This window comes from Phoenix dactylifera, chromosome 8 (genome assembly GCF_051530095.1).
Source record: "Phoenix dactylifera cultivar Ajwa chromosome 8, Ajwa_hap1_PhDact_Kaust_v1.1, whole genome shotgun sequence".
NCBI classification, from domain to species: Eukaryota; Viridiplantae; Streptophyta; class Magnoliopsida; order Arecales; family Arecaceae; genus Phoenix; species Phoenix dactylifera.
Window position 1 is genome coordinate 33,149,178 of NC_143197.1, and position 15,290 is coordinate 33,164,467.

The window sequence follows — 15,290 nt, forward strand, 5'->3', positions numbered from 1 at the left end:
AATAAAATTTTAAAAGGATATACTTGACTTAAAGTCAAGTCTAAATCTATCCAAATATATTCTAATTATTACTTTTTATTCTCTATGACCTTTAAATTATAGAAGAAAATTTTATATACTAAGATTCTGGATGTTAAAATATATATAAATAATACCAATATTATCCGTATTTATTTACTCATGTATGTATGTAATAAATTGGATAATTATGCGATTTCAAATTGTGTTAGGTCTAAAACTTTAAATCCAGACCCAACCCAAGATTCATTCACAACCCGCTTATTATCGGATCCGGGTTGCATATATTTCGATAATTCAGCTGTTATATATATATATATATATATATTTAAAAATTATATCTTTCATGATATTGGATAGAATTTTGATTGGACTGACCAAGAGGTCCATTGCGTCATAATTGTTCGGACCTTCCAAGGCTGGCCCGAACCGGTTCATCAAGTAACTCTGACCTGAAACAAACGGTGGCCCTCTTGCAGTTCGGTGGGTTTCCCCTTCGGGCACTCTCCCCTCCGGCCCTCCCCTCTCGTCTCCGGATCTCCAAAGATCTCTAAACCCTAGCTCTGGTTCGTGGGGAGAGAAGGGCCGATGAGGCTCCTTGCCGGGCTTTTCACCTCCTTGCTGGTGCTCTGCGCATCGCGGGATTTCGTCCACGGTGCCTCCGGCTCGGGAGAGGTGAACAAGCCCAACAAGTTCCGGGAACGCGAAGCCAGCGATGATATGCTTGGATATCCCAACATGTGAGATCGATACACCCTTCCAAATCTATGGAATTTTTTTGATCTGGTTCGGATATAGATTTTGTCTCCGCAGCAATCCAGCCTTTAGCGTTGCTGCTTGGTTCCGTTTCTGACCAATTTTAGCAATAAGGGTTTTTTTTTTTTTTTGCCCCCAAGTGAATACGATCAAAGGCAGTTGTCTTACTTGTCTTTCCTACAATTTCGCACCGATGAAGTTATCTTGGTTTGATCGAGAATTGTGATTCCAAGATGACTAAAAGAATGTGGTGATTGGCTGTTTCTTTCTCGTAGAGATGAAGATTCTTTGTTGAACACCAAATGTCCAAAGCACGTTGAATTGAGATGGCAGGCTGAAGTTAGCTCCAGCGTCTATGCAACCCCCTTGATTGCCGATATTAACAGGTCAAAATTTTCGATCGCACCAACTTGCTTTTTGGATTATTTCAAGAAACATGCCTGTTGATTATTTTCTTGTTTATTTCGTTTCTATTTCTTACGTGGTTATATGGTAGCATATAAGAACATCAAGCAGTTACTTGAATCATTTTGGCTTTTATTTTCAGCCGTTTTCTTTGTACCGATGTAAGCCAATGCAACATGTTTAATCTCTATAACTTTATTGCTGTCTATGAGCTGCTTTAGTTCATATGCACAAGCGGAGAGATGTTGTATCATGGACCTAAAATGTATGCATTTTTTTTATTCTTCATATAATTTGTAATATAAACATCAGTTTGCCCATGTGTCACATATTATCAGAACGAGTTTAGTTCGTATGAGCATCTGCATCTTTTTCTTTGATGTTGAGCTGTGAACCACTCTGTGTTTTTCTGTTTCCAACATTGCAGTCTGTCATGTTTGTGGTTTTAGTTGTCTGAAGATGTGTACTGAATGTATTGACACTTTTTCTATAATATCAGTGACGGCAAGCTTGAGGTGGTGGTACCATCGTTTGTTCATTATTTGGAAGTGCTGGAAGGTTCCGATGGAGATAAACTACCAGGTGCAGTTTGATGTCTCTTTTGCCTTGATTCTTCTATGACATCCTTCATTTGGCATGGGTTGGTAGTAACACCAAATGAATAATCATTGAACATCACATGAATGGTTATTGAATTCAGAATCTTTCGTTTGTAAAATTTTCCTGTAGTTACTTCCTTCTGCATTTCATTTAAGTTATGAATATCATTTGACATCTACTGGTAAATTATTTAAATTTCAAGAAGAAATTAAATTTATTTGAAATTACACTTTGTCATTCATCAGACATCTTGATTATAGGTTGGCGATTGGCATCTAACATTTATACTGCAATCTTTTTTTCCCTCTTCTCTTAAAGGCTGGCCTGCCTTCCACCAATCAACAGTTCATTCGAGTCCTCTCTTATATGATATTGATAAGGATGGTACGAGAGAAATAGCTCTGGCTACTTACAATGGTGTCATTAACTTTTTCAGGTAAGTGAATCTAATCTTTTGCTTGGTGGATTTGTACGTTTGAAGCCTGATTTGATTTTTATGTAGGGCCTCAGGCTATATGATGATGGACAAACTAGAAGTGCCTCGTAGAAAAGTTCGTAAGGACTGGTATGTTGGATTGCATCAAGAGCCTGTGGACCGTTCTCATCCAGATGTTCATGATGATTTGCTAGTTCAGGAGGCTTCTGTTAAGAGTGCAATGTCTCGTGAGTGATCATGGATGTCTCTATTTTGACTGCTGATCCAATTATCTAATTTCCCATTATCTCTTTCGTAAGTGAGAGAAAGAGAGAGATAATGATGTCATTATATATATATATATATATATATATATATATATATATATATATATATATATATATATATATATATCACTTCCCATCATCTCTTTCTCTCACTTTCTTAGCCTGATGAACATGTATAAATGGAGTCTTGCATGGACCCTGATGTTGCTGAAAATATCTATATGGATATATGTATCGGACATTCTCTCTCTTTCTCTGTGGATATGTTGCTGAACATATCACACATATCTATCTGTATAATATATATATATGTCTCACACTCTCTCTCTCTCTCTTTTTTTGTCTGCCTGTGTGTGTGCATGATACTGAGATACTATCATAATCCTCATATCATAACAGTGCCCCACTGTCCATTCTCATTTGCATGATATTGCCAAAGCTAAACACATGAAATCTGTGCTTCCATATCGGATAAGCATATCCAGAAAGTCTATATGTGTCTCTGTGTTCTTTTCCTGCAATAACTTCATGTTACCAACATTATCTCAATAGTTTCAATAATCAATACCATACCTAGCATCAGGTTCTGCTCCTAAAGTGTGTTAGTCTGTTAGATTTGGATATGTGGGATATCACTTCATTTTCAGTTTATCCTTATAACAATGATTTTTTTTTATATATAGAACTATCACACAAATGTTTCAGATGGTCCATGTATTGATTTTTGTATAGATATTAATGGAAGCACATCTGGGTTAAATAATTCTGCTGCAACAACAGTTGGCGACAATAGCTTATCAATGAATGTATCCAAGCGAGAGGATGAAAGAAAACACGATCCTGCTCAAGCAGGGCAAGATAATGGGATGGTGAACAATTTGGATAATACCACTGTGCATAATGAGTCACTGGGAAGTGCTATAGCAGAGAATGCAACACACTCTCAACGGAGACTTCTTGAAGACACTGAGTCAAATGGGGCTCAAGAAGGAACTTCTGAGTCTCATGCCAATGATAATGATTTACGAGCAGCAACTGTGGAAAACAATGAGGTTCTGGAAGAAGATGCTGATTCATCTTTTGATTTATTCCGGAATGCAGAAGATCTAGCTGATGAGTATAAATATGATTATGATGATTACGTTGATGAATCCATGTGGGGAGATGAAGAATGGACAGAGTTGGAACATGAGAAAATGGAAGATTATGTGAACATTGATTCGCACATCCTAAGCACTCCGGTAAGTGTGACATGCTTTTGTCATCTGCATAACTAAGAATGGGCAATGATTTAAAAATGACTTTATCCAGTCTCTAGCAATCTTGCTGAAACTCTGCTTATTTTCTCTAGGTAATTGCAGATATTGACAATGATGGCACACAAGAAATGATTGTTGCTGTCTCCTACTTCTTCGATCGCGAGTAAGACTCCCCCAACCCCACTCACTTGTATAATATTCTTCTATATGAATCAAATGGTAAAGAATGAATGCTGGAGCTGATCCTTGATATATAGAATGTTGTTTGTTGGATGTAGTTCATTTTCTCCTCGTATCTACGAAGATTGTTTAGAAAGTGCTCCGGTTTAGCAACATGTTAATCACTACTTTGAATTGTTGAAGATTGTTTGAATGTGCTTAATCTGCTTCTTAAATGTTATAAGATATTTTGATTGGCAAAATCTAACAGATCTTTGCTGATAAGTTTAGTTCAGATTGTTCCTACCTCTTTGGACTTGAAACAAGAAGTTCTACATTCTAATTGATCTGTCATCTTTAGGTGTCTTATCTCCATCCTTTTTTACGGTATTAGGTTATGATTCTCTTAAGAATCATCTTCTTACTATATTGTAATAAATTATTCTTTTTAGAGTTGCTCCCACTATCAATGATTATGTTGAAGATACATGTGGAATGCATCAAATACAATCTACTTTTCTTTTTCAGAAAAAAGGTTAGTCAAGCTTGCCTATCATTATTATTGCCATCAAGTTGATATTGAACGATAAACTTGTCCATCTTGTCCTTGCATTCTTTGACTTCAATGTTGCCTATATTGAAGAGGAAAAAGCTTCTCCTTGCTTTTCCTTAAAGTCACAAATTCATCTGCTCTTGATATCTGATTCCTGGCTGCTCCAATCGAAATGCAACCTACCACTCTATCCATTGGATACAGAACTGCTTGTTGAGTTTGCAATGTATGTGTATTCGCACTACTTAATCTAGTCTTTTATGGTTCTCCTTATGTAACTCAACTAGACATACTCTTTCCTTCTTGCTCAAAGATGTCATTGAGTGAAGCATCTCACTACTTGTTAACCTGATGAAAAGCCATACACCCCTTACGAGTGGTCAAGCAATTGTGTGAACTGCTTGCTGATTGTTTTGGCCCACTTGACACCATTAGTGCTATCAGTGAGTTGCCTTTCCAGGTTAATAACCCAACAATTTAACTTGTTGATTAATGCTATTAGCGGGAATGTTACTGATTTATATGTTCTTGCTTCTCTCGATGGCTGCACTTAAGAATCAAACAATTTTTGACACCAACAGTGGCACCAGAATTGCCTAGTTGTGTCAAATAGAGTTGAAGATGAAGATTTAAAAGCTGAATTGCAGAGCAGCACTTCAGAATCAAACTTGATTTTTGACACCAAAAGTGGCACCAGAATTGCCTATTCATGTCAAATAGAGTTAAAGACAGAGATTTAAAAGCTGGATTTTGGGAATAACTATTTTGTTAGGATAAAGTCTATAAGGATATTAGGCTAGGGATGGAAAAAAAAATACATGTTGAGGTTACCTGAAAGAATTGTGTTGGATGGGTTCGAAGGATCGGAAAGGAGCGATCTATCTCTTACTGTTTATACTAAGATCGGTAAAAGTAATTCCTAGAACGAATCAGGATGTAAAACTAGATAGGGATGCAGCACCTCTGATATAACTTTATCTTGAAAACATCCTTGCCAACTGCAAAAGAGACTGTACTGTGATAATCAGCGGACTCTTCAATGACTAATGTGTCCTTGAAATCATCACCTTAGAGTTCTTAAGCTTAAGTAGAAGCTAATGCAGGAAAAATTTCCAGTTAACATCTGTGCCAGGCATCATTCTTCTCCAGGTTTTCTGGGCCTTCCATATGTCCAAAACTTCATTTGTTAACTGTTAATTCTACCTGTTCATTATCTGTTAAAGTTTTATGTCAGCTTGCAAATCACTTTTATGCATTGGTTTAACTTGCAACAGGATTCCTTAATAAACCTCGACATCTCTCGTTAATAATTTTGTATGACAGGTACTATGATAACCCAGAACATTCAGCAGATTTGGGTGGCATTGATATTGAAAAATATGTAGCGACTGGCATCGTTGTTTTCAATCTTGATACGAAACAAGTCAAATGGACTGCTGATCTTGATCTGAGTATGGATACTGGAAGCTTCCCTGCCTATATATATTCTTCTCCTACAGTTGTTGATTTGGATGGTGATGGAAATATGGACATACTTGTTGGCACTTCATATGGCTTGTTTTATATTTTGAATCATCATGGTAAGTTTCTCGGCGTTATGACATAATTTTGTTTTATCTGCTATTAATCATTTCTGTGCTTTGGTTGTGTTTATTATCGATACAAAAATTATCTACTTATGGTTTCTCCAGGTATAGTCAATATGCAGTCTGGTTTAGCCTTTTGCCTTTTAAAACTTTCATGCTAAAGTATATCAGTTAGAGGTTGTCTGGATCTCTTTATACATTGCTTTGGTCATGTTTTGTGTATGACAGTTCAGTCAACTATGCAACTTTTGTTTTCTGTATTTCTGTTAATATTGCAGCTGCGAATGATTTTATCACCTGTTGATTGGATTGCACACAGGTAAATTGTGATTCATTTATAATTTGCAGATGTAAGTAGGAGTGCAAATGAGCTGAGCTGAGCTGAGTATTAGGCTGCTCAGGCTCAACTCAGTATATAAAGGGGCTGCTCAAGCTCTGCTCTAGATCGAACTGAGATTAATAAAATTTGTTCGAGCGCATGTTGTATAAGGTCTTAGCTGAGCTTTAGGCATGTTTCGTATTGCTTCAAAAAAGTGCTTTGTGAGTTCTAAGGCAAAAAAAGCAGTTCCAAAAAAAATGTGTTTGGTAAAATCATCTGGAAAGTGCTTTGACAAGAAGTCAAAAACCACTTTTAGAAGAAGCTAGAAAACCTAGCCTTTTATCTTCTCCTCCTCTTTTTACACAGCAGAAGCAATACTGAACATGCCCTTAATCAAGCTGAAGTCCTTTTTTTTCTTTTTGCAATCCACTAGTGTTCAGGCAAATGAGCTGTGCTTTGAAATCTGTTTGAGCTTGGTTCATTTTCTAGCTGAGCCAAGCTCAATTGAATCCCTGTTGAGCTGATCCTGAGTTGTGAATGAGCAGCTCAGATCATTTGCTTGTTTGCAGTCCTTGATGTAAGCCTCTTGTGTTATGAATGAGTAGTCTGAGGTAAAACCCGCACTGCATTGACTCATCTCTGATATTGTTTATCCCTTTAGGTAAGGTGAGAGAGAAATTTCCACTCGAGATGGCTGAGATTCAGGGACCAGTGGTGGCAGCAGATATAAATGATGATGGTAAAATTGAAATAGTGACAGCTGATACCCATGGAAATGTTGCTGCATGGACTGCCCAAGGAGATGAAATTTGGGAAGTACATCTTAAGAGTCTCATACCACAGGCAAGTATTTTTTATAATAAACATCTAGCTATGATATTTGCCATTTTAGTTAGTGCTTAGAAAGGAGAGACTCAAGAAAACCTTAATTAGTGCTAAACAGTAGGTGAGCAGTTGGATTGATTAGGCCATAACTCACAATTATCTGACATCATTTGCATCATATAAGTCAATTCATGGTCGGGTTCCTGCATTTGGTTCCCCTATTTGGCTCCACTTGCATGTAGCACATCAGTTTGTTACCTGGATGTGACTCCACTTGCTCGAACTGATTAGCCTAGTCCAAAACAACCTCACTCACCATGTGCCAACGAACTGGAATCTTGACCAGCATATCACCCAATCTGGCTTATTGAGAAAGCTGCTTATGTATGAGCCTGGTCCAAACCCTGATATCTAATTTAGTTATTTCCAAATTAAGCTCTACCTCACTTAATCTTGAGAAAGAATTTTTTGACTATGCCTTAGTTGCCAAGGATATGCCCTTTTGCAAAAAACAATTAGAGAAGCAAGATTTCCAAAACTGAATGATGTAGTAAGATTTGTTAAAGTTATTGGTCTCAGTCTTCCAATAGAGTGCTACGTTAGTCCATCCATGGCATGATTATATGATCAAGTTGTGACTAAGTTATGAGCAAAAGAAAACTAAAATTTGGATAACCTCTTATGTATTGGATTATATAATTTGTTTCTCTTATGAAAGAACCACTTTTGCCTAGATCACATTTCCTTCTTGCAATGGAACAAATTAATAGCTCCAATTATGGTAGTTAAGATCTTGGTTTGCAAAATGCTGCAACCAACAAATCCTATCCAACAAAAGGGCTCTAAAATTGCTTGTTGCTTTTGAACTATATGTTCATAGGTCTGGTGCCGTTCATTGTCATTAGTCAAACTTGGCAACTAATGGATGCATATTCTTTTCTGGAAATTATACCTTTTCATTGGTTTTATGCATACATATTGGAGCTAGAACAAAAACTTTTCTACATGACATTAGTACAATGTATAGGGTGTACGGTTTCCCTCAGACTTCAAGGACTAGGGTGCACAAGTGGACCCGCTTCTTGGCAGGTGTTTTGCAATGCATCTTCTTTCCCTTTATGACATTATTTCACTCATCTAACATTGAACTTATTATCTTCAATATCATTTTGGACATCTTGTCATATTTGTACATATGCTCCTGTACACGCATATTGGTTGAGGTAACATGTCCGTTAGCGAGGTTGTTGCTGCAGCATATTCTTATTTTGCTTATATTGCACTAGTAGCTATGCTTGATATTTTTCAAATTGGTGACAGGGTCCCACCATTGGTGATGTTAATGGAGATGGTCACACCGATGTTGTAATCCCAACAGTATCAGGAAATATATATGTTCTCAGTGGAAGAGATGGTTCGCTGGTTCGTCCCTTCCCGTATCGAACACATGGGAGGGTGATGAGTCCAGTTCTTTTAGTTGATCTAAGCACACGTGATGAAAAGTCGAAGGGGCTGACTCTTGTTACAACTTCATTTGATGGTTACTTGTACTTGATTGATGGAGCCACAGCATGTGCAGATGCTGTTGACATTGGCGAGACATCGTATGTCTCCACTTGATCTATCAATTATATAAACCCTTTTTTCAGGGAAAGAAAAAGCTTGGCTTAATAATATCCATGCAATGCTGTACTGATATTGTTTTTTACAATGCACAGATACAGCATGGTCTTGGCTGATAATGTTGATGGTGGAGATGACCTTGATCTAATTGTTAGTACCATGAACGGCAATGTTTTCTGCTTTTCAACCCCCTCACCACACCATCCTCTAAAGGTACGGTGGAGTTTCTTCTTTAATGTGAATGACAAAAAATCTCCATCTATTGTTGTATGCCTGACGATGTTGTTCATTTGTTATCACATGTGAAAATGAATAAGTGTAATGCTCGGCATAATATATAAAAATTCAAATTCAGAATGTTGCTAACCTATTTAGCCTGTGCAAAGGACCTTTCTTCTTCCTGGCCTTTTTTTCACTGCTGAAAGTAGCCTAACTTGCAGGTGTTCAGTCTTACTGCAACACAATATATTTTGGGATCTTATTTCTGCCGTGTCCTTTCAGGAATGGAGATCACCAAACCAGGGTAGGAATAACGCTGCATACCGATATAATCGCGAAGGAATTTATGTCTCACATTCATCCCGGGCTTTTCGTGATGAAGAAGGCAAACATTTCTGGGTGGAGATGGAGATTGTAGACAAATACAGGGTGCCCTCCGGGTCTCAAGGACCTTACAATGTTACAGTAAGATCCATCCTTCTATCCTCAATGACTTCTCTTTCAGTTTAATCGACCATTATAATCTTATGATGCCTTTCTTTTTCTTTTTTAATGTTGAACATGCAGACAACTTTATTAGTTCCTGGGAATTACCAAGGAGAGAGGCGCATAGTGGTCAATCAGGTCTACGATCAGCCAGGGAAGCAGCGAGTGAAGCTGCCAACGGTGCCTGTTCGAACAACAGGTACTGTGCTGGTGGAGATGGTTGACAAGAATGGACTATATTTCTCCGATGAATTCTCATTGACATTCCATCTGCATTTCTATAAGCTACTAAAGTGGCTTGTGGTGTTGCCAATGCTTGGTATGTTTGGCGTCCTCGTCATTCTCCGCCCGCAGGAGGGTGCACCTTTGCCATCCTTCTCACGGAATGCAGATTAGCGGCTTTTTGTAGAGTTAATACTAGGAAAGGGCAGTTATAAGTAAGTTTTTGATTTTCTAATTATACAATAGCAAAAACTGACGTATCATTTAAATTCAAACAAATTGCATAAAACTTTTTCTTATGAGCCCTCTCTTTTATGGATGACAGTGGATCGGATAATATTTGTTTGAATCTGTATTTGTATCCAAATTTATCTGAATATAGATAGCAATTTAAACATTGGACTAATATCCGTATATGTGTCTATATTCATCAAAAAAAATTTGATATATATATATATATGGAGATAGACATCTATGTGATTCATATCTGAATATTTGATTTGTAATTTTATTTAATATTATATAGTACCATAAATTTTTAAGAAAAATAAATGATCATATTAATATGCTAATAACTTGATTTATTATTTATTTAGTAATATGTTTGATTATATGGAAATAATATTTAATTATCTGATTTATATTTATATGTATGTTCATATTTTGGGTATCTGATTTGTATTCGTATTTAGTTAAAACAAATATAGATATAAATTTTTGTACTCTACTGATATCCGTATTCGTCAAATAAAATATAGATGTGGATATATTAGTATCCGCTCTGTATTCGATCAGATTTAAGGATTGAAGCCTTCTCCCTTCTCGTTTTGGTACTCATGTTGTTACAGAAAGTTTTAAGAATTTAGGAAAGCAAGGTTAAAAGACCTTTCTCTAGTGATGAGAATCAAAAGATTTTTTGGGTCATATTAAACGGCTGGATTGGAAAAAAAAAACAAACATTTGAGGGCAATACGAGAGATTGCACCACCTGTCATGATACATGTGGTGTTAAACCAATAGCCTTTTTAAGATCATAATTCTAATATCAGGCGCCTCTGACAGTATTTTTCCATTTTCCCAAATCATCTAATAAGTATTTTCAAGGATTTTTGAATATTCCATGGCCGGGAGATCAAAGGATATCGTTGCGATAAAAAAAAGAAGAAGAAAAACCCGCAAAATTCTGGTAGCAGTTGAGGAACAGTCAGAGCTCGGCAGGAGTGATCTCCAAACCAAACCAACAATGGCAACGCAGACTCCGCCATCCTCATTTACTGTACACGAATCCCTTGAATGGCATTGGATTGCACCAAAAACGATTCATCAAAGAAGAGAGAGAGAGAGAGAGAGGTTTTCTGCATTCATCTCACTGTCTCAGGGCATCTTCTATACTGACCTTGTGACCTCCACATTCTTAACAGGAGAGAGATCACCAACTGGAGAGGAGATAATAAATCACACAGATCTAGAAATACATTTTTCAACGTAGACTTTCATCTTAAAAACAGTGGAACAAGTGGTATACTTGTTTTCTCGGTATTTAAGCATGCAACGCCAACAGCAGAAGACCAAAGTAAGCCCCATCAAAACAGAGAAACGACACACTGTTAAAAACCCATGCAATATCTTCCACCATTATAGTTGTGGGTTCCTACTTTTTGGTCCAGGCAGGTCAAATCGTTAGGTCTTCAGCAGGTTGCAGATCCGGACACATCACAACTCGATAATGTTAACATCAGCTCAGAGAAATGGGTAGTATAATAAAATGCTAGGGTCCATCAGTTAGTTCACCTTACAAAAGAAAAATAGGAGGCAAAACACAATGACCAGGTATATAATGACAAAGGCTGGGTTAAGTCGAAGTATGGAAATAGTTGATATTTATAAACAAAAGTCTACATGCCCTTATATATGCTGTCTAAGTGGAGATCGGAAAGCAGCAACACCAGGGGCCACAAGAGAGAACCAAACATTAGCTAATAAACTCAGCTGTCTATGCTTGAAGCGGGCAATCCATTTCAACAGTTTAATGCACAAACTAAAACAGGTAACCACGGACCACACACCACCTACTGTGTTACTTAAAGTTTTTAGATGATGACTGGTGATGAAGACATCTGGACAAGAGATAAGAGATTCATAGGAGCTTGATACTTTAAAGTTTCATTAATAAGAATTTTTTAGCAAAAAATAGCCATAACAGAATAATAAAAAAAAAAGTGATTGACGAAGTGCTCTAAATTTGGTGTGATTTATTCAGAAGTGCTGCTGTAATTAACGTTTCTTAAATTTTCCATTCATGTACATGAGCCTTTTAACCCGCCAGGACCTTTCACATCTCATGTTATCAAAGATTTGATAGTGGCATTCTTAAAATCTGAAGCTACATCTACAACTACTAACCTGAAAATTTCATTTGAAAGTATCATCATAAGCCCTTTGCTGATTAAAATATGAAAACAAGATATATCAAATGGTTTCAAACATTTTCTTTCAAATATCTAAGCAAGGGAAGACAAACCCACCCAATCATAGGTTTTCTTAACACTCGCGTTAAAAATAAAAGCCTCTAAATATATGCTCCCCAAGAATTACATTCATTAGCTGCGAGAGTCGCATTTGATATTCTCGTATATTTAACACAAGCTGCTTGTGCATGAGAAGACCCTCTCTCTAAATAACCATACCTAAATAAAAAAAAAAAAAACAATTTCAGAACATTATAAATGCTCGGAAAAAGGCATTGAAGTCTAACGTTTTCACTCTGCATCTTGCTTCTTTGATATAGAGTAGACAAAGTAGATTTGTCGTCTCACTCACCCAACCTTTACTAGAGAACTATTGAACAACAAGATCACTTGAGATAAGGAACTGAAAAGCTTCAAGGAAAGCAATATTAAAATTATAATGACCCAGGGCTTAATTACCATCACTAGTTAACAGTGCTGCGCCAAACTCATCAATGTCAATATATCTAAAGTCAGCTAAGAAAATTTCATATCACAAGAGAAGTTCTGCTCAAAGACTAGTGCATACAAACTATGGTGCTGCCAACAATCCGCTTTCTTTATTGATAAACTCTTATTAAGTTGACAATACTTTCGAGCGTTGGCGATAGATTGAAATAAATGCGTTCTGCTCTGTCCTATTGGAATCGATAGATATTATTGGCAATTTAGTTCCTCTATATACTATATTTCTGTAACAAAGAGCCCATTATTCTGGCTTATGTCATTGTCGAGATCTCTTTCTCCATTCGGTCATTCTTTGCAATTTGATAAAAGAATAACGAAGTCCTGGAAACGAATGGAAGACAACCTCAGATACTGTACGAAGGAATGGAACAGGAGCCAGGAACAATTGCAAGCAAGGATGCTAATGGACTCCAAGACCTTTTCTTTGTTTGCGATCAAGTTCGGTAGTTCTATTTTCCTTGAAAAGAAGGAAAGGGCAGAGCACTTAAAATTCGCTCCAGAGATGAAGGGACCAAAGGCATGGTGTTATTGGGGCAGGGAAAGGGGGTGGGGGGAATCCAATTATTAAGATCTAAACTAAATCGATACAAAAGCAGCGAGGGGGAGAGAGAGAGAGAGAGAAAAGAAAACTTCATCCGAAAGATTTATGCAGCAGACCGATCCATCAAAGTTCCAGAAGAGCCGTCGTCATCGCACAAAATTAATCAGTAAATCCGGATATGATAATAATTACAGGTGGAAGATCGGGCGACAGCAATTTGAGTGCGAACAATTACCAAGAAGAAGAGAAGGCGATCAGAAGGCCTGCAGGACGGGCCTCTTGCCGAGGCGCTTGATCTCGCGGTCCATCCGGCCGGCGAGCATGAGGCCGAACATCTTGAGGTCGCAGAGGAGGGACCAGAGAGGGTGGGAGAAGGTGGCGGGGGCGTTGCGCTCCACGAAGACGTGGCTGTACCAGGCGAGGCCGTAACCGCACAAGGGGGCGAGGAGGAGGAGCCACGGCTTGAGGAGGAGGAGGGAGGAGAGGAGGCAGAGGAGGGCGGAGAGGGTGCCGCAGAAGTGCCACCGCCGGGTCGACGCCTTCGAGTGCTGGCTCACATAATACGCCCAGAACTCCTCCAGGCTCCGGAAATTCATCTCCTTCTTTCCTATCTTTCTCGCTCCACCGCCTTTTGACCCCGGGCTGCCTGCCGTAAGCCTTATCCGCTGCGACGAACTCTCGGGTTTCATTGAGGACATCTTACATTACACGCGACTTCCGGGTAAACGAGCCATCGTTTGACTGCTGACGCGATGGCGGAAGACAGCGTTATTTTACCGTCGACGAAATCCAAGATTCGAGCCACCCCAAAGTCTTGGCTCGTTTTGGGCATGACCGCTAAGAGCGTGACCCATCACGACGACCTGGTGTCGCACTTCGCTAATTTGCCGGTTCTCGGGAGGAGCGTTTTGCTTCGAGCGTTCCGGCTGCGACTCCGGCTCGGGCATGTTACCCTGCTTACCGTGCTGCCCGACTTATTTTTAAGTGGTTATCATTTCATGGAAGAAAAAGCCAATGCCACTAAGATGATAGCTCAGTGAAACTAGGCGTTGTCTTCTAACCGCATGGTTCCAAGTTCGAATCGTCCTGCGCGTCAATTAAAATATGGTGACACTGCTTGGACATAGGATCTAGGAACGCTTGTTGGTCCGCTGGTAGCTTTAGTGGTGCCAGGTGTAATGTACTCACCCTTGGATGGAGAGGATATCAGTAAAACTTGTATGCCCGCATCGAACATTCTCCTGGCAGGGCGGAAGCCCAGTGGGGGCTGCTACGCGGGGGTGGGCTTGTCCCTTCCTCCCCCCTACCTCTCTTTTTTAGTGAAAAAAAAAGCCAATCTGAATTGTAGCTAAAGCTCCGGCAGTGATATGCAGATCATCATGTTCTATATTTTTACAATGGGCGGCAACTGCATGCAAAGAGTAGCTGATTGCAAGTAGCAGCCAGTATTTTTACAATGGGCGACAGTATGGTCTCAGATGTGCAAGGCGAATGCCAGATCCAGCATCGCAGACATAGCAGCTGCCATGGTGAATCATAAAAGCAGGTGCCGCCTAGTAACGCTATCCCATTGAAGAGTGGCGCAAGTTTCTTTTCGAGGGTATCATGTAAGATAACTACGCCTTTTCCAGGAGCTCGAGCGATATCTTGCATCTATTGTTACGCGCCCCTTGCGGTAGGACTTGGCTTTGTTACAAAGTTTGGTGATATGAATCAGCCCTCCTCCTCCTGGGATAGCAACTCTACCGGTGATTTATCAGAGTTGCCTCACACCATCCAAACGCATTATTTCTAAATGCATGCTGCTAGGAATATTACACTAGAAACCAAAATAGTTTTGTTTTACTTGCCTCACACAATTCCTATCAAACCTCCATGCCGCACAATTATCTCTCTCCCAATTCAACCTTCACAGGTACGAAGGTTGATCTCAACCAGAAAGAAAATTTCAATCCTGAGATTGGAGACCCTACCGCCCTTCAGCTCCTTGTGCTAATGTCCACCACAACAGGCTGCATAGATAGATGGAAAAGAAAAAAGAC

At 38.8% G+C, this 15,290-nt stretch overlaps 2 protein-coding genes across 5 annotated transcripts; one reads left to right on the plus strand and one right to left on the minus strand.

The window, feature by feature from the left end:
- The first annotated feature begins 409 nt into the window (after positions 1-409).
- Positions 410-10,031, plus strand: LOC103704071 (protein DEFECTIVE IN EXINE FORMATION 1-like). Of its 3 annotated transcripts, none has more exons than XM_008787219.6 (13): positions 410-758; positions 1,050-1,160; positions 1,679-1,761; positions 2,098-2,215; positions 2,282-2,442; positions 3,214-3,722; positions 3,833-3,903; positions 5,776-6,032; positions 7,019-7,200; positions 8,503-8,786; positions 8,901-9,018; positions 9,307-9,489; positions 9,592-10,031. In XM_008787219.6, exons 1-13 carry the CDS (start codon positions 607-609, stop codon positions 9,904-9,906), a joined length of 2,544 nt encoding a protein of 847 aa, XP_008785441.4. In that variant the 5' UTR covers positions 410-606; the 3' UTR covers positions 9,907-10,031. The 3 variants fall into 3 exon arrangements, with proteins under 3 accessions (XP_008785441.4, XP_026659237.4, XP_089781270.1); XM_026803436.4 differs by having other exon boundaries at positions 445-758; positions 2,290-2,442; XM_089925144.1 differs by having other exon boundaries at positions 494-758; positions 2,040-2,215.
- A 2,250-nt stretch (positions 10,032-12,281) lies between these two features.
- LOC103704069 (uncharacterized) lies at positions 12,282-14,039 on the minus strand. 2 transcript variants are annotated; one of them, XM_026803437.4, is made up of 2 exons: positions 13,484-14,038; positions 12,282-12,419 (listed from the first exon to the last, which is right to left on the minus strand). In XM_026803437.4, the coding sequence occupies exon 1, from the start codon at positions 13,944-13,946 to the stop codon at positions 13,503-13,505; it is 444 nt and encodes a 147-aa protein (XP_026659238.1). In that variant the 5' UTR covers positions 13,947-14,038; the 3' UTR covers positions 12,282-12,419; positions 13,484-13,502. The 2 variants fall into 2 exon arrangements, with proteins under 2 accessions (XP_026659238.1, XP_038981037.1); XM_039125109.3 differs by lacking the exon at positions 12,282-12,419 and adding an exon at positions 13,251-13,336 and having other exon boundaries at positions 13,484-14,039.
- Between the last annotated feature and the right edge of the window lie 1,251 nt (positions 14,040-15,290).

What these genes read in the sequence shown, in the direction of transcription:
- LOC103704071 (XM_008787219.6), top strand. Translation starts at nt 607, where the DNA reads ATGAGGCTCCTTGCCGGGCTTTTCACCTCCTTGCTGGTGCTCTGCGCA. An exon ending in TTGATTGCCGATATTAACAG is followed by an intron (nt 1,161 to 1,678) that starts GTCAAAATTTTC and finishes CTATAATATCAG; the next exon opens with TGACGGCAAGCTTGAGGTGG. An exon ending in TCCTACTTCTTCGATCGCGA is followed by an intron (nt 3,904 to 5,775) that starts GTAAGACTCCCC and finishes TTTGTATGACAG; the next exon opens with GTACTATGATAACCCAGAAC.
- LOC103704069 (XM_026803437.4), bottom strand. Translation starts at nt 13,946, where the DNA reads ATGTCCTCAATGAAACCCGAGAGTTCGTCGCAGCGGATAAGGCTTACG.